Source organism: Periplaneta americana, chromosome 13 (genome assembly GCF_040183065.1).
Source record: "Periplaneta americana isolate PAMFEO1 chromosome 13, P.americana_PAMFEO1_priV1, whole genome shotgun sequence".
Lineage (NCBI taxonomy): Eukaryota > Metazoa > Arthropoda > Insecta > Blattodea > Blattidae > Periplaneta > Periplaneta americana.
In genome coordinates this window covers 110316589-110336696 of record NC_091129.1, presented here as the reverse complement: position 1 = coordinate 110336696, position 20108 = coordinate 110316589, and the positions used below count along the sequence as shown (strand labels likewise).

Below are 20108 nucleotides of genomic sequence, written 5' to 3'. Positions count from 1 at the left end.
CATATCTTCAGCTTTTTTAGTCATTCTAATATTTAGGATGTACTGATTTATATATTTGACACTATATAATTACTAGTTTATCACACAGGAAAACTAAAGTATTTAGCTTCTGCGGAAATAATACAATAAGAACTAAAATTGTAATAGAGGATAAGATGATTGAACAAGTGAATTCTTTTACTTACCTTCGATGCGATCTCTCTTACATATCCTCCACAGATGTAGAAAACAAATTAAATAAATTTTTAAGACTTATTGATACAATTAAACGTACACTCATAAATAAAGTCGACAGACAAACTGTACTCAAATTTTACAAGACACTGGCAATTCCAACATTGTTATATGGTTCAGAAACGTGGATTCTGACTAGAGCCCAACAGAGAAGAATTGAGGCCGCCGACTCTTAAGGCCACTAGCAGGATTTAGACTACAGGACCATAAGAGAAATGAAGATATACGTCGAGAACTGAATATCGAGAGTATAACAACTATAATTGAAAAATATAGAAATAATTGGTACGACCATATAACAAGAATGCCCAACGACAGGATACCTTTCAGAACATGGTGTTATAGACCTACACGAAGAAGACGAGTGGGAAGACCAAAGAGACGTTGGAGAGACCAGCTTGACAGATAAAATTCTGGAGGCGGAACAGGCCATCGGCCTAAACCTTGAAGTTATTGATGATGATGATGATAATTACTAGTTAAATAATACTCTTGAACGTAGGGAATCTATAAATGTAAGTAATTTAAGTAAACTTCATACACCGTTAGACCAGTCCCTTGTTTCAAAACCAAAGCTTTCGAGGGTTAAATCATACGCTCAGCAAAAGGCAACTTCTGTGAATGAAGCAATTAATACAGACATATTTAATGTTGGTGGCGCGACTAATGAAGCACAGGAAATGATCATCATCAACTGGCACTACAACCCTCGGTGGGTTTTGGCCGCTCGTACAACAGTCCTCCATTCTGTCCTATCTTCAGTCTTCTTTCTCCAACTCCTCACTCCCATTATTTCTATGTCCCTGATGACCCCATCCAGCCATCTCTTCTTAGGTCTTCCTTTTCTTCTTCTGTTGTGGACTTTCCCTTGTAGTATTCTCTTGGGAATTCTGTTTTCGTCCATTCTCTGCATGTGTCCCAGCCATCTCAACCTCTGGGATTTTATAAATTTGACAATATCTTGTCCCCCAATCAGTTGATTGATTTCTTCATTATAACGTATCTGCCATTCGTTGTTTTCATATACTGGTCCGTATATTCTTCTTAGAATTTTTCTCTCGAAACACCGTAGGAGATCTTCTTCTACTTTAGTTAGTGTTCATGCCTCAGATCCATATGTTATTACCGGTCGAATTAAAGTGTGAACAGGAAATGATCAACCAATTTAAAGAAAAATTTACACATGTAAAATCATCAAGTGAAAAATACATGATTTTAACTTGCCTTCCAAAAGGTTGGAGTAAATATAAAATAATATATGAATTCAAAGTGTCGACTTACGTAGCACACACTGCAAAAGTAACTCAAACAAATAAAGATATTATGTCGTTTCCAGATAGAAAATATAAACGAAACCTCCCTGATGATGTGATTCAAGTTATGATAAATTTCTATGAAGAAAACGATATTAGTAGGATAATGCCAGGGTCTGAAGTCTGATAAGTGTAATATGTAGCTAATCGAAGATAGGCCTATATGCAATGGAGGGGGAAAGGAACTGGCCACCCTACCCCATTATTTCCCGGCTAGTTGCCTCATAAGTTGTGCCTTGTTGATGTCACTTGTGAGGTTCAGACCTGTTTTCGGACAGTTGACTAAACAGTAACAACAATGCCATGATGATAGACACAAAATATGTCCGGGAAGGGGACAAAAGAGTAAAAAAAACAAAATAGGCTACTCTTATCAAACTTAAAAGAGCTCTATAGAGAATTTAAAGTAAGGCAACCAAATTGTAAGATTGGATTTCCGCGATTTGCGTCTCTGAGATCGAAACATTGCGTCTTGGCTGGGCAACCAGGGACACACAACGTTTGTGTTTGCACTGTATGCGAAAATAATAAATTAATGTTCATGAGTTTAAGACCGTATGCAATTTTTGAATCTGAAAGTGGAAATAGAAAATACAGTATCAATGATTTAATGCTGAAAATGGTCTGTAATAACTCATCACCAAATTGTTATCTCGATAACTGCAAAAGATGTCCCGGTAGTGAAAATATATCAGAAATATTGACGACAGAGAAATTTAGTTGAAGAACTTACATACAAGAAATAAACGACAACAGACAGGGCCAATACGATTTTAGTGAAAAGTGACTGTAAATTTCATTAACAACTTCAATGGTTGGCTTAAAAAAATTCAAGATACACAACTTTATTGCAAAATCCCAAGCAAATTATTTAAAGCAGCTGAAAAATGAAATAAAGCCCGGTGAGTTCATTATCATTGGTAATTTTTGAGAGAATTACAGTTTCATTATTTAGGATAATATACAAGGTTATCACTGTAGTACCTCTTAACTAACAATAAACCCATTCACAATATATTACAGAAATTCAGTTGCTGGCAGTGCTGTAGTTAGGCCGGTACGGGCTGGTACACCATAAAAAACTCACTGTTACCATACCGGAAAAAAAAGATATCGACTCGAAAATTATGTTTAAATAATCTTTAATATACTTTGAAATGGATGATGTTAACTATTTGAAAAACATTTTGATTTTGATATGACATAAAAGTAGCGGCAGTATCTCACAACCTTTGCTTAAACGCTTGTCGATTCATTTTATTGAGAACAATGGTCTGACATTTCAGGAGTAGTTGTGATTTGTAACTCTCAAACTTGCATAACGCCGTGGTATTTCTATAAGTAATTAACAGGGAACGGATTTATATGGACTAAAAATATATGAAATATGTAAATATATATGTAGTTATTTTTACCAAAATATGGAATTAAATATGGATTTTTACCAAAATATGGAATTAAATATGGACTTAAAATTATAAAAAAATGACTATGTACGTTAAATATTGGTACATTTTAATCAAACTAAACAAAAAATATAATGGACGTACCTTATCTTCCAATGTAGTTTCAACAAAACACAATTTTTATTGTCTGTTACCATAACAATAGGTTACAAACATTTCTTTCAAGTGCTGAAAAGTGAATCTTCTTCTATTGTCTCTGAGGATAGATTTATACTGACTAAAAGAGCGTTCGACGTCACAAGAAGTAACTGGTACATAATTCAATTTCACAATGTCTGCTGGGGATAAGTCCAAGTTAATCTTCACTGTTGATTCACCACTCATCACAGCAACAACCTTTTGTAGTTCTTCATATCCAGGGTTTTTTGAAAGTACAGTGTCCACCTTAGCTCTTACTGCATCTGCAACTTTACCTCTACCACGATTCAGTTGTTCCACAGTACTATTTATAATTTCAAAACTTTCAGATAGTGAAAGGTGCCTATTTTGGAGACTTTTGAGCGTTTTTATGATGCATGAAAATGTATGCTGAATGTGAGCTAAGTCATTCTTCACACTTATGTCACAGGTAACTGTTTTCGCAGTATCAATTGAGACTGCATCTTCAGAGTCCAATGCAAGGAGAACATTGTTAATAGAGTCTATATGTTCGGCATAATATTCAACTGCTTCTAGCCATGTACCCCATCTAGTTAAAATTGGCTTTGGTGGCAATGGAATTTCAGGGTACATTTCTTTCAACACGTTAACTCTACTGGGAGCTTTGAGAAATACTTTTTTCACTGATGAAATCAACAAATCTACTTTAGGGAAATTGTCTCTGACCACTTCTGCCACACGATGAAATGCATGCGCCACACAAGTAAAATGAGTCAATTTAGGATATACAACAGATAATGCTTGTCCAGCTTTGACCATATAAGGGGCAGCATCGCTAATAAAGAATAACACATTATCGTACATAATACCCTTTGGCCACAGGATACCCATAGCTTCGTTGAACAGTTTAACTATAGTTTTGTTATTGCACTTTTCTAGAACATCACAATGTAAAAGAATTCGTTCAGAATATTGTTCACTTAACAAACCGATAACTACATTACCAACAAGTCTACCTTCTTTGTCGGGAGTCTCATCAATGGAAACCCAAATTGAACTATCTTTAATTTCATCTCTTATCTTCTGTATTGTCTCATCGTAGATGGATGGAGCATACGTCTTCCTAAGTGTTGACTCATCCGGGATTGTATGTTGAGTATATTTTTCAAGGAATTCCCTGAAGACCTTATTCTTTAGTTTGTAGAGAGGAATATCAGCAGAGATGAGAGAACAGCACAGGTCGATGTTAAACTCAGATCTTACATTCGATGTTGTTGGTTGTGTTAAAAACAATTGTCTCTGCTTGGAATTTAGTTGTTTGTTGGCCTGATGTTTACTAGTTGTAATGTGTTGTTGCACCAGGAACTTTTGTGTAGATGATACTGCACACTGACACAAATTACAAAATAATATTTTATTGTCAGTTGATAAACCATCTTCTTTAAATTCTGAAATGTAACTTGTTAGTTTTGATTTTAAATTGACTGAATGACGTACTTTTGGCATATTTACCGTCTTTATAGTATGATTTACAAAACTGAACCTATGTGTACTCTGACTGGCATTTAACTGTTGAGCTGCACAACTGAAGTCTGTTAAAAATTTTAAATTAAATTAATACAGTTTTGTAACTTACTTTCCCATTGTTGATAGGACTGCTAATTTTCAAATAACTCTGATGTTAAAGGGATTACTGAACATGTGTTTAAATCTCTATTGTTGAAATGTATTTTTAAAAGTTAATGGAATTTTGTTTTGTTTTATTGTTAAACCTAATATAATATGGACTGTTTTATATGAAATATGGAAAATATATGGAAATTAACGAAAATATGTACTAAACTCTAAAATATGGAAAAATATGGAAAATAAAAGTAGGATTTTTCAACCCTACACATTGTGAAACATAAAGATAATGCAAAATATAAATTATATTAGCTTTATAAGTAAATATGTATTTACATATAAATCCTTTCCCTGGTAATTAACATTAACTTGATGGCATGGCGCATTCAGAAATCTGCTACACTGATTCGTTAATTTCAAAACTTGCATAGATGCCTTCGCATAACACTAATTTTATGATGTGGCGCCTCAAGAATTCTGCTCCACTGATTTACTAATTTTAAAAAGCATTGAAGCGTAATGCTAGCAGTTTGCTACAGGAGGGAAATATTGTTACTTAACGTGCGTTCATGAATCTTGAGTCCAGTTACATATTATAGATTCTGTCCACACCTGTGGAGTAACGGGTCAGTGCGTCTGGCCGCGAAACCAGGTGGCCCGGGTTCGAATCCCGGTCGGGGCAAGTTACCTGGTTGAGGTTTTTTCCGGGGTTTTCCCTCAACCCAATACGAGTAAATGCTGGGTAACTTTCGGTGCTGGACCCCAGACTCATTTCACCGGCATTATCACCTTTATTTCATTCAGACGCTAAATAACCTAGATGTTGATAAAGCGTCATAAAATAACCCAATAAAATAAAAAAAAAATTATAGATTCTATTCTAATTTCAACTAAAGAATGTGAATGAACAATACTGTAATGAACGAGATCTGTACTAGAAGAGAGGAATATTCTTCTAGTAAAAGAGTTACTATGCTTTTGTTCCTAAAAAGTGTTGGACCACTAATATCAGAATTTAATTACTTGCCTTATATGCAATTTTAGCTGCGAACTGAAAGGAGGTCTGCAGAGGCGTCTGCATGACAAATAAGTAACCTTGGAAAAGAAGTGCAGTACGAGTCCATAGAGTTTAGTCTGACCAAGGAGGTTTCAACAGTACTTCCCAAAATTTGCTTCCAACTACAGCACTGGTTGATGGTGATTTAGAGAACCTTTATTTTTCAGTAATTTCGGGATACTTAGTTCACGATTGTGCAACAGTTCATATTTTTCAAAGGAAAGTGATAGAACATCTGAAACAAACACATACCAAAATATCTAAAATATATTATTTTAGTGACGGAACAGCTAGCCAATACAAGAACAAAAAAAAAAAAATGTTAATCTACTCAATCATGAACATGATTTTCAAATATCTGCGGAGTGGCATTTCTTTGCAACTAGACACGGTAAAGGGCCCAGTGACGGTGCAACATCCAGCCTGCAAGGAACTCTAATTTCAACTCCTAAAGAATTATATGAATGGTCAAAATGCAATTCACAGAGAGTCATTGTGTCATTCACTTCCATTGAAAAACATCAAGAAGTAGTTACAAATCTAAATTCTTAAAAAAGATGTGCCAGCCTCAAGACTGTTCCCGGAACAAGTAGTGTTCACTGTGTGGTTCCAGTTAATGAAAAGTTTGGAATAAAAACCCTATTCTGCTTCACCAGAAGTACCGAAACTAGTTGAAATCAGACTGTGACGCGCACCGGTCGTCAACGTGGAGACGCTTCTCGCAGTGACCAGCAGTAGTGATGGCGCATGGCGTAGCGGCACAGATCACTCTTTACACTATGAGTTGTTTTAATTTATAACTTCCTTATTTTTGACGGTCCCATTATGAAAATTTGACAGCCTAATGAAAATGCTCTGTAAATTATTTTTTTAAGTGAATTGAAGTATTTGATGTTATGTAATAGCGTTTTTTTTTAATATATTTTCATATTTCTTTAAACACAAATTTCAGAGCTGCACTGAATTATAGTCTATCTTAATAATCTCTCTTGTAAGCCATCTAACGATATCTTTAAAAAATTTTAATTATTCTTATGGTCAGAAAACAAATTCAAAATAAGCCTGTGTGCTCAAATAAAAGTATTTTACTTGTCCATTACATTTGAACGGTAGCTGTCACAAACATAATTTTGTACATGATTAATATACTATATGACTTAAGGAGTTGAATGTACAATTTTTAACAAACTTGGAGATGTTTATGTTTTGCGTCATACTATTTTGCATGGAATTACCCATATGCATAAATACCAAAGAATTTGTGCTAGTGTTGTGCGACCGTCAACTTAGGTCGGATGACTGCTGCGTTGGACTCATGCTCACACTTATCAGGATTTCTGACACCACCATCATACTTATAATGGAAAAGAATCGATTTTACTGAACGAGTTGGGACTCTCAGGATATTATAGGAAAACTACATGGTTACTGAACTTAGGTTCTAGACTGAATTAGTTGTGAATGAAACTATACTTGATTTATTAAATATATACAAAATATATACATAACCAGTTATAATGTTTGGTGACGTATACACGTCCGTTGATGTAGTATGAAAGGATAATTCCAAGCCTTTGGCGTGAGACGAACTCGATAGCTCAGTGGTAGAGCGCCTAACCGGAGAACAGGAAATCGCAGGTTCGATTCCCACTCGAGGTTGTGAAATTTTTCTTTCATACCATGGCATGATTGTGACTATAATAGTATTTAAATTCATTAATATGTCACATCAACGGACGTGTATACGTCACCAAACATCGTAAGATGAAGATTACATTTGTAAAAGTTTCTTTCAACCGATAAGCAGTGCTGACTAGATCAGACGCTATGGACAGTACTCTATAACAGAGTCGCCAGTATGAAAGGATAATTCCAAGCCTTTGGCGTGAGACGAACTCGATAGCTCAGTGGTAGAGCGCCTGACCGGAGAACAGGAAGTTGCAGGTTCGATTCCCGCTCGAGGTTGTGAAATTTTTCTTTCATACCATGGCATGATTGTGACTATAATAGTATTTAAATTCATAACCAGTTACTTATATGGTATATTTCTTGTCTCTGCTGACGCCATTACGATCCTGCCTTCGACTTATTTCTTCCTTAGACTCTTATCACTATCACTGTCTGCCGCCAATCTTCTCACTGTCACTTTTTTTATGTTCTCTTATCGGTTTCCCGGCCACGCTATCCACTATGTGGGATGGGCTTTAAACCATGTTCGATTTACGTGCTTAAAGATGTCGTCTTAATCAAACATCTGTTATAATTAATTCGATTCAGTGCAATACAGTGATAAGTCGCTTTAATGAGACTACGTGTAAGAAAAGAGTGCGAACAATGCGTGATTTAATTTAACCAATTAAAATGCATGCTTTGTTCCACTGGACCAATGCGATTAGTCCAGCAGTGATTCGTGGCGTAAGAATACTTTTATCGTAGCCAGTGATTTACCGCATGCGCAACATAACTCTATAATGCTGGTTAAGCATCTATTTACTTCACAAGCTGAGATTGTATTGCGCGTCTGCTTAAGACCATGTATTCTGCTAACTTTTCCTGAACTGTTTCAAATTAATACCCCACAGGATATCTTGCTACAGGGCATTCTTAAGCCTTGGGGCATAACAATGCCTCAATGGCATGTGCTTTTTCATTGAACTTGTTGTCAGGTCTAGTGATCGTGGATTAGATTCTGGAACACATTCACACACAAGCAACAGAGAGAGTTTACAGAGAGTTAATCTCGTGTCAGGGACTCTCTCTACTCAGGCAAGCTTACGGGATATTTATTCCCTCGCCATTAGGTTTCAAATGCACATCATGTATACTATGAATCTGGTGGTCGCTGAATTACGAGGCAGAGCGAAATCACTATTAATGTTTTTAAAACTTCGTTTATGCATTCTAATTGGTTTTGGATTTTTTTTTGTGTTAAATTTTGAGATATTATATAATTTTGGTTCGGTTCATTGCATGGCGTCAGGTATAACACATATCAACTCTAGGTACAACAATAGATTTTGGATACTTCTTTTTCCTTCATTACAATAAAATTTCACAATATAGGGTATTATTAAGATAACACAATATTTCTCTCTCTCATGCACTCTTTTTGTTTTTGTCGGGGCTCCGATATACATTCTTTTCTCCTCACGCATACCTCCACACACACATTTTTCAATGTAATTCACTCCATTCTTAAGCTAAATGTTTATCCTAAAATCATTCAAGTCTTAACTCTGTGTTCTGTCTTGAACGCCTTTTCATATATTCAGCATTCTCGATGTAGAGCACATACTGTACATAAATTCGAGTAACACAATTGAATCAGTCGGAGCTAAAAGGAACTAAGTCACTTTTCACCACTTTTCAGGAGAAGCAAAAAACATTCCACTATATTAATATTTTTATCTTATAGAAGATCAAAGAACATTTAAAAGTCCGACTTAGTTCCTTCCACCATTCGATGCGCATGACACCCGTTGTTTAAATGTTTGCATAACCAAAAAAACTGCATATTTTGCGATGAAAGAGTAATGGAACAGAGAAAAATTCTCTCCGGCGCCAAGTGCACCTCAGCACATGTGTGGACTTCAGTCCTACATTCATAGACATCTATGACGTAGTGCAGAGGGCGGCCACTAGAGGGAACCCAAGAGTTGGAACTTAAACAGACGATTCTGTCCGGCGCCAGGGTGGGTATCCGGTGTGGCTTAGTGGATAAAGCATCAGCACGTAGAGCTGAAAACCCGGGTTCAAATCCCGGCGCCAGAGAGAATTTTTCTCCGTTCCATTACTCTTTCATCGTATGATGACGCAGAATATCTGCATGGAAATATCATATGTATTTCGGTACATTAAATAATTAATATATATAACTGCATATTTTGACTTAGTTCCTTTTAGCTCCGACCGATTGAATTGATAAAATTAAATAATCGTTTACACACTCACGAAAGAGTTTTAGTTATGACATGTCTAACTCCAACTTTCATATCAACTATGCTTTCTTTAAATCATCACTTCAGATGCGTTTGAATTTGAATATTTACACATGTATATTAGGCAGAGTATCCTTCAAGACCATATTAAATGCTATTATATCCTCATGTTAAATTGATCCTAAGCATGGAAACATATCTTATTTCATTGTTTAAAATGTTTCGAAATCTATACACATATTACATAGCAGTTAACTCGGAACAGAATTATTTATAATAGTTATTTTAAGTTACAAAAGTAGAAGTAAATTTTACAAATGCCATTTTAAGCTTTGGCATCTCTATGCGAGCTTCATGCTCTACTTAATATTATCAATATACTTACAGTTTTTCCTGGAATGGACGATATCACGCCGAAGGTCGTTCAGATCCGATGACACAGAGTTCCTCAGTTTTCTCTGGCTAGACAGTGCGGCTGAGTAGCTGAAAATATTGTTAATACACCTTTTGATTTCGCCTTTGTGTTTATCCAACAACAACACACTGCTTGACTATGGCTAATGCACATGGGTAGTCGTCACTGCTCTCTCTCACACTCTCATAGCACGTGTTCCTGGTCGCATGCCTCTGAACTAAGTGGACGAGAAGATGCCCGCCACTTCTCCTCGTGCCCCCTCCTGCTGCACCTGCCGTCCACCAGTTGCCCTACTCCTTCGCGCCTCGTGCGTGCTGCCACATGTCGGAAACAGCAGCACTCGCCCTGGCGCGTTTTACATTCGGCCATCCTGCAAAATTAATGTCCCCATTAATTCTCAAATCTCCAGCAGGTCAATCAAGTCCTGCCTGTCAGTCACAGTCTCCTCATCACCACTGTCTCCTGGTTCACCTTGTTCATCTCCAGGAACTGTGCTGTGATACCGCCTGAGTGAATCCACTGCCACTGTGGCTGAAAAGTTGCGATATCCCCGCATGCCTTTGACAGCACTCACCTGGTACCTGTCATTTCCAAGCACCTTGGAAACCCTGTACGGACCACCATACTTGTTCAACAACTTGCGGTTGACTTCCTTATCGCCAGAACATGTGTTCGCCTCTCACCATAGCACCAAATCACCTACCTGATACTGATTAGCGACCTTCCGCCCTCGGTCATAACGTGCTTTCATCGCCCTTTCCACCTTGGTCAGGTTCTCCGCCGCCTTGTCCCTACGGCTGAGGACCGCCTGCTGAATGTCCTCAAATGTTTCGCCCTCTTCTGCCATATTGGCTTCCTGTACTCCACCAGACAGGTCCGCCATGGCTCCATGAGATGTGCAGGAGAAAAACCAGTACTGCCGTTGATACAGCGGTTCATGCCCCACACAATTTCACTCAGCTTCTCATCCCACCATGATTCACACTCTGCTCGCCCCAATTGCATTGAGTATGGTGCGATTCTGTCTTTCCACCTGCCCATTCGCCCTGGGGTGGCAATAGCATTCAGCACATGCCGCACACCCCGCCCCGCCAGAAACTCAGCAAACGCCTTGCTGATAAACGCTAGTCCCCTGTCAGAGATAAGTCACCTTGGATATCCAAAATCGCCAAATATCTCCCTCAATTTCTCAATTGCTTCTGTCGAACGGAGGGTTCGAGTCACCTTCGCCCAGGTGAACTTTGTGAACGCGTCCACCACCATCAGTAAGTAACTATTCCCTCTCATACTCCTAGCAAATGGCCCCAGATGGTCAATGTGCACAGTGTCCAGAGGTATAGAGGGCTTCCTGATGGGGTGTAGCGAACCTTCTTGTCGCCCATGTCCACCCTTGCTGAATGTGCAGCTCAGACAGGCATTCACATATTTCCGAACAAAACGGCCCATACTAGGAAATCGGTAGGTCTCCTTGATGAATTTCAGAAACCGTTCATACCCAGGATGGCCAGCCTCATCATGGTGCTTACGCATCAGATTGAACCTGGCCATCGCTGGCACATACAGTCTTTTCCCACCTGAGTTCTCTGGTAGAGTCTCCCTTCCTTCACCATGTAGTTTGCCTTGAGACTCTTGTCTGCCGTGTCCTGCGCCAACGCCGTGACGATGTTCTGAGTCTTGTCATCCTGCAGTTGCACAGTGAAGAACCAATCACCTTGAGACATACTTACTAGATGGACATACACTGGATTTCGACTCAATGCATCCACATGTTGCATTTTTTATCCAGGACGGTACTCCAACTCCATGTCATACTCCTGGAGAGCCATCCACCACCGAGCCACCCGTGGAACCAGGTCCCGCTTCACCAAGGTTGTCCGCACAGCAGAACAATCTGTGACTGCCCTGAAATGAATGGCCACCAAATAGATACGGAAACGCCTCACAGTTTCGACCAATGCTAATGTCTCCAGTTCATAACTGTGATACGCCTGTTCTGCCAGAGTTGTACTGCGACTGAAATACATTACTGGGTGCAGATATTCATCCGCCTGCCTCTGCACCAGTATGCCACCCAGTCCCCACTTGCAGACATCAATATGTACTTCAGTTTCAGCCTCGCTATCATATAATGCCAATACTGGCCTGTCAATCAGAAATTGCTTCAGTTGCGAGAATGCCTCAACCTGCCCAGGACCTCAACACCATGGAACGTCCTTCCTCGTCAGGTTTGTCAGCGGCCTGCAATCACAGCAAAATTTCTGATAAACTTCCGAAAATAACTCACCAGTCCCAAGAACTGCCTGACACCATGCACATTCTGCGGGGTAGGAAAGTCTTTCACTATCTGAATTTTTCTGTTGCTCAGTTGCACGCCTGCAGTACTGATCTCATGTCCCAGGTACACCAGATTACTCTTCAAGAAGGCACACTTCGCCAGGTTCAACTTGAGACCCGCCTCCACAACCAGTTTCAGGATCCTCTCCAGCAATTTCAAGCCAGATTCGACGGTCTTTGTTGGGATTAGAAGATTATCTATGTACACCAGCACAGAATTAGCTTCTAATCCGCTCAACATCTTGTTGATGACGCGCTGAAATACTGCTAGGTCATTCGCCAGGCCGAAAGGGACTCTCAAGTATCTGTAATGTCCATCCGGAGTAATGAATGCAGTCTTCTGAATTGAGTCTGGGTAGATGGGCACCTGATGTTAGCCTTGTGCGAGATCCAATGTAGTGAAGTAGCAGCTTCCGGCTAGCTTGTCTAGCTGATCACTCACCAATGGCATTGTGTACCGATCCTTCACCATGACCCAGTTCAATGCCCTGTAATCTACACACAAGCGGCTATCACCATTCTTCTTAGGTATCAGTAATATGGGGCTCGCATACTCAGATTCAGACTCCCTGATGACACCACCTGCCAACAACTCTTGCACCTTTTCTCGAACCATCGCTCTCTCCGCAATTGAAAGTCTGTAGGGACGATGATACACTGGCCTTTCAGATGTTACCTGAATTTTCATCTCGCCTAGATGAGTTAATCCCAGATCAGTATCTCCCACTGAGAAGCATGTCGCCATCTTACTCAGCACGTTAACTAGTTGTGACTGGTCCTCTGCGCCAATGTCACCGATATCAATATTGGACAGGTCCACTGCAACATCATCTCGGTCACTTTCTATCATCCGATTCACCTGGTATGCCCTATGAGACTCACAAAGCTATAAGATGATTCGCCTTCCACACCACAGACTCACCGTTAACTGCTGGTCCTCACCTGCCTGCAGCACCGTGTTTGGCATCGCTATCCAGGACCCTTGCTCCTCATGTCTCCGAGCTCCCACCAGCACTTCCTTGCCAGGATCGACCCCTTCCACTCTGACACTCACCATGGTTGCTGTCCCTGGAACCAAAGTGACCTCCAAGCCAGTCCTTACCTGGTATCGTTCTTCATTCACCAGATCATCCTTGTCCAGCGTAATTGTCTGGATGAGGTTGTCCTGCCGAGTTAGCGTAGATACTCCCCTTGCTACCACCAGCGCCACCTCGCCTTTTAACGCTGGTTGACCCAGCAGGAAGTCCACACCGTCCAGACCTCATGGCACCACTATAGCATCAACTGTGAGAGGGATCTCATCTACCATCATATCGAGAGTGACCTCACCTGCACCCAGTATGGTACTACCACCGAACCCTCGCAATACTACTGCAGTAGGACGCATTTCGCCCCTGGACGCTCGCATAGCATACTGCTCGGTGGCAATGTTAAACTCGCTGCCAGTGTCCAGATATACGAGGATGCGTTCTCCGCCTTTGCCCCATGCAGTCTTTCTGTACAAACTACTACTGTTGCTATCAACTAGTCTTACCGTTGTCTTCTGGTCTGGCACCTTGCTGGCTGCTTCTCCCACGGGGCGGTTTGGACACGCAAACCTGGTGTGGTCCGCCTGCCCACACCGCATGCAGCGAAGCGTCTTTGGTTTCTGACAGTTCCGACTCAGATGAGTGCCCAACTCTTGGCAGTTGAAGCACCTCACTCTCTGAATCTTCCTATCCGACTCCGCTCTACCGTGGCTATGTGCCTGCCTCACCCCGGTCTCAACGCACCACCTCTTCGCCTCTCCTTGGGGTCGTCCACTCTCCCGGTACCTGTCCATCGTACTCAGGAAACCAGAGTAGAGTTCCCCTGGAGTCTTACACTTGTAGGCACGCGTGTTCCCTTGGAGCTCTTGCTGAAGTCCCCTGATGATGCAGATGGCATCCTCGCCCTTGATGCGGTACCTCTTGCACAGAGCAAGCTTGGTGTGACAATATTTTGTCTTGGTCTCATCTGGTAGCTTGCGCCTCGCTACCAGTTCCTCCAATGACACGCCGAAGTCATGCTGCCGTGGAAAGGCGCGCCTCAATGCCTTCTTCCACTCGGACCACGAGAGGTCGTAATCATCCAGGCGATTATACCAGGCCTTCGCCCCACCTCCGAGTTTCGTCTGCATGAAGTACGCCCTCTCGTAATCGCTCCAGTCGTGGATGCGGCCCAGCTGGTCGATCTTGTTGAGCCAACGATCGACGTTACACTCACAATCGTCCGGATCGAAAGCATCAACAAGTTCTCCGCCTGCTCTCGCCGTAGGGCGCGACGACGCCCTAGAGCTGCTGGCCGCACTTCCACACAAGGTGCCCTCTCTACAGCAGCGCCCACTTGCGCCACTGTTAGACCCTCCCGAACTCCTCTTCTTCTTCTTTGCTGCCCCTTTGCTGGCGCCTCCAGCCTCGGGTTGGCGATCAGTCACATGACGCAAGGTAGCCTGCGCCCGTTCCTCTATCTCCTTGAGGATACGGGCAGCCTGCTCTTGCATCATGTTCTGGATCGCCCTGGCAACATCCCCTTGGTTGAGGATGTGGGCCACCGCCAATTGGACCGGATCCCCTGCCGGCGCGTCGTCTTCCCGAGACGCGACGCTCCAGTCCACGTGGTCTCTGCACGTGCCAGATGACGAAAACGCCATGGAATCGGGGTTCGATTCTCGGTCCCCGACCTCCATTTCGTAATCCAGCACGCTATCCTCAACCTGGTTTAGGTTACTCGCCATCTCTTAACAGCACCTTTTGAGTTAACAAAAGAACGAGATTATCACGTGTTAGTAGCGCCTTGAGCTAACTCACCTAGTAGCTTTCTTTTACTGACACGCAAAAGGGTAATGTTCTGAAATGTTAATATACCTTTTGATTTCGTCTTTGTGTTTATCCAACAACAACACACTGCTTGGCTATGGCTAATGCACATGGGTAGTCGTCACTGCTCTCTCTCTCTCTCTCTCTCTCGTAGCACGTCTTCCTGGTCGCATGCCTTTGAACCAAGTGGACGAGAAGATGCCCGCCACTGCTCCGCGTGCCATCTCCTGCTGCCACCTGCCGTCCACCAGTTGCCCTACTCCTTCGCAGGCACTCGCCCTGCCGCGTTTTACAATATTGTTACATTCGGGGAACAGAGAGTGTAAATCTCGTCCCCATAATTTATTAGATCACATTCTTGCAACAACAATTAGGCAATCTGTAATCAAATAGGTTAGTAAATATTTCTAGTTCTCAGTCCGTAGCGAGGTGAAGTTGGTTGGCTTCTCTGTTCGGCTATTTCATTACTCACCCTGGGAGCATTAGCTGAATATGGGTCGATCTCATGGTCTGGTTCAGTAGAACTCTGTGCGTGGAGTGGATCATGTAATGTCACTTACCACGAGGCAAGAGGAATTTCGTCCTCGGACTCAAAATCTTCATCTCTTCGTACTTTTTCTTTTAATTCGCTTAGCGGTATCTCATTTTCCGATGCACATGCGTTTTCTGTGCCGTTCCTGAGGTTTCGCTGATTATCCCTTCGTCTTGGGATTCTCTGTTCGATTTCATTCCCAGGGGTTCTTCATCATTCTCCCAATAGTGCGTGTACATACTTCCCATATTATTTTCTGTAGGGTGAATGTCGAAATGACGTACTAGCTGGATGACTGACGCGTCGAGCTCGGCTCAGGCTCCATATATTAATGTGGGGATATACGTGGTTTTATATACTGTTAATTCCAATTCATTAGAGCACAAGGTTACCTGGTGGCAGAATTTTTAAGATCACTAATATTGTACTAGTCAAAGGTGTATCTACCCCCTAACAAAACAATGGACTTAACTTCATAAAATGTACCTGAAATATGATATATCAGTTTTCTTTTTCCTTTTGATATTGCAGTTATATGCAGCACACACAACAGGCATGTTCCCCCCCTCCCCCCCATTGCTCTACCTCCGTATACACAACGTTGTAAGCAGACGAATTTTTACAACTGTAGGCTCTTTAGTTCATATCTGTCATGTTTTGCGGTGGCACTGCAAAGAGCGCTGAACAGGACAACTTGGCCGCTCGGAAGACCATGTAACACCGTCTCTTGAGCTGCTCTCGCGAGCTTGTCTAAAGGAATGAAGAATCATACATGCTCTTTCACTTCTATACACAATTTTACATAACTCTTCTCCAAATTACTTGTCTTCACGCTTTCAGTTCCTAACCACTTCATAAAATCAGCATCGATCTCTCCTTTCTATTCCTTGTCACAGGACTTCCCTATAGGCCTACTCATCCTCCTATACTGCATCATTGCCTCACCTCTGGAATTCATTATCTAGTGACATCAGGGATTGCTGGACACTGTCACATTTTAAAAGTAAACTAGAAAACTATGTTTTATCTCACGAAATCCGTTTCTGAGAAGATGCTAGATTTATGCCGAAGTTTTTATCTTTAGAATTTGGCAATAATTTCCTTTTGTTAGATTAACTCTTTCTCTTGTCTCTGCGCTAGGATACTAGAACAGCTTATTGACCCTTGGTTAATAATAATGATGCTGAGTGTCACTCTTATTTTGTGTCTGTATTTGTTGTATATGTTTTACTTTTTGTTTTTTTGTTTTTTTTTTGTATCATTTAATATGTTAAATTAATTATTATTATTATTTTCAATTTCTACTTGTGTGTTCAGTTGTTTTTTTTACGATATATTCATTCGGTAACTTGTTATTACAAAAGATTAATTGCATTGAAGTATAATTTTCCTTGTAGTTGCATTGCATTTCTGATGGAGTGGAAGAGAAGGCCTGATGCCTTTCCTCCACCAGAGTAAATATGTAACTAGATAAATAAATAGATAAACATATAAATAAATATGTGGAGGTCGTCTCCTCTATCCACAATCTAAGGACACGCCATGCCATGGTCATAGGGACCCACAATACATTATTATTATTATTATTATTATTATTATTATTATCATCATCATCATCATCATTATTATTATTATTAAAGTATCTGTACTGCAAAACTTTTTTCTAAGACTGTACAGACCCAGAAACAAAATTTGGGCCACCTGAATTTTCCAAGTTCCAGTTATAACATACTGCGCATATGCAGACTGTTGTTTCTGGATCTGTACAATCTCCGAGATTCTTACAGTTAATTTACAGGTGTTATTTCGTGCTCATTTATAATCTTCAGCAATTTTAAAATTATGAATGGCAACTAATCACAATACAACGTTAATTGATGATGATGATGATGATGATGATGATGATGATGATGATGATGATGATGTGATAATAATATCAGTAATAAAAATAATAATAATAATAATCCTAAGGTAGTAAACGATATTCAAAGTGAATTGGATATACATCAGTATGCAATACAGTCATTCATTTTCCAAAATTAACACCTCATCATTGATGACGCAAAGTAATGTCGCCATTTATATTCCTGCACTTCGACCAATGATAGAAATAATGACGCAAAGGAATGTCACCATTGGTAGAAAGTTTTGACACCCGTTAAGGTCTATTTAAAGTCTCTTTTTAATTGCAGGGACAATTTAGGAAAGACTGCTCTTTGCACAATATATTGACTTATTGTTTCGCGTCTCACCAATTATCTGAATTATGGATGTTCCTACATGTCAGTGTCTGCAGGATGATGTCTCATGAGGCGACAGAAGCCTATGACATAGCGGGAAACGATGTGAGCGGGTGAACAGTAAACCAGTGTAGATTGCAGTGTATCCGGAGCTCAGCAAACGGGAGGGCCTCAATGATGATGGTAGTGATAGTGGTAGTAGTGATGATGATATATTGATGAAAAATATGATTAATAGTCTGGGAAAAATATGTTTGATTCGTGAAATAGAGTATTTATCGTGTAAGGTAATTTTATGTAATATACGGAATATTTTTTTCTTTCAATTGTCTAAATTATAATATTATATATTTCTATTCTTTTCCAGATTCAATAAGAAAAGATATATATATGCACGACATGGTCATATTTATCATCATGACACATGGCTCAGCAGCTGGATTTTTATATGCAGCAGATCGTGCCTTTGCTATAGATGAAATAATAAAACCATTCAAAACCAAAAGTATCCCAACCTTGCAAGGGAAACCCAAAATTTTCATAGTTCAGGTATTGGAAAATTCAATGCATTCTACATAAGCTTACTCTTTTGTAGACAAATTACAGAAAACATGAACAAACTGTTTTCAAGACTTCAATAGAAATTCCCGTTTTAAGGTCAACAAACATATCCTTATGATTTTTGTGTATGTGTGAAAGAGATGCAGAGATAGGTTCAGTGTGAAAGTGATTGAGTGAGTGAGAAAAAATTAGAGCTGTCTATTTAATTGATTAACTGAACCGATCAAAAGTCACCATATGGTGAAAGAAACATAACTGCCTTGTAAAGTCTGTATAGGACAGTGGTCGGCATTTCTTGACTGAGAGTCAATCCCTTAATACACAAGCAGTATTGAAGGGTAAGGCATAATCTTCCTCCCCATAACCATCTCTTGTTCATCCAACATTAATCAGTTTGGGTATGTTCACTGTCCATCTCTGCACACTGAAACTTGTAATAGTGAAGGTGTTACCCTCTTTCTCCTCTTGTACTTCCCTCCTCCTACCTCCCCCTTTATTGTGTTTTACGGGCTGTATTTTATAAGACGTAATCTTTGCCGACCACTGGTAGCCTATAGGACAAAATCTGTACCGGTATATAATTTAGTGCGTTCGTGCAGTATATGATTGACATGTCATTAATGTAAACTAGTGTTCTTGTCTTCTTGCTTTAGGAAGCTAAAAGCAATAACATTATAAGTACAAATCCCTCAATATATTTTTCCGTGAAAAAGTAGCTTAGGCGACCATTTACTTTCACAAACAATGGAAAGAACATACTGTATATTATTTTATTTGAAGACATGGTGTCCTTTGTCAAAATAACTACCAGAAGTAGCTATAAGTTTGTAATTTGAAAAAAGTTTAATGATCTGAGGAATGGTACTTCTTGAAATTCTTTTGTTTCGTTCATATGCACCTGACTTTCCCCATTAGCTATTTATGAAACTGTCGAAGCTCAGCCGAGCTCAGCTCGTAGTGTCTCTATATTATTATCAGTTCACTTTCAAAGATTGTGCGAGAGTGTGGCCAATGTTTGTGAACTTAAATTACAAATCACTTATGACCTGTTGCGTGGAAAAATTGGTGATATTTTCGAATTTAAATTAGAGGAGTGTGGGATAACAGTGGTTTAAGCCACTTTTTTTATGTAGAAAAAGCAAGTTAAAGTTATATAATTATGGTTTTTCTTAGAATTCGAAAAATGAAATTTTTTTGGTAGTGGTGTGTTTTGTGATGCTTAGTCAACTTAACTACCATGTTATATAATGTTTCATTAAGATGTTAGATATATAATAGATTTTATGATGATCCTACAACACTTCTTCTTGGTTAGACCACTGATACACCGAAAATTGTCTGAATGTAAGATAGGAGAAGAAATTTGTTGGAATAAATGTTGAGCTTTTTGCATGTATTGAAACACTGTTTAATTCTAACATTTTCGTGTAAGTTTTACAATGAAGTTTTCACAATA

The 20108-nt window shown here is 40.0% G+C and overlaps 1 protein-coding gene across 2 annotated transcripts; it reads right to left on the bottom strand.

Moving 5' to 3' along the window:
* Positions 1–7263: 7263 nt before the first annotated feature.
* LOC138712245 (uncharacterized) lies at positions 7264–18883 on the bottom strand. Of its 2 annotated transcripts, XM_069843814.1 has the most exons (3): positions 15368–18883; positions 14017–15250; positions 7264–10518 (listed from the first exon to the last, which is right to left on the bottom strand). In XM_069843814.1, exons 2-3 carry the CDS (start codon positions 15235–15237, stop codon positions 10504–10506), a joined length of 1236 nt encoding a protein of 411 aa, XP_069699915.1. In that variant the 5' UTR covers positions 15238–15250; positions 15368–18883; the 3' UTR covers positions 7264–10503. The 2 variants fall into 2 exon arrangements, with proteins under 2 accessions (XP_069699915.1, XP_069699913.1); XM_069843812.1 differs by having other exon boundaries at positions 7264–15250.
* Positions 18884–20108: the final 1225 nt, after the last annotated feature.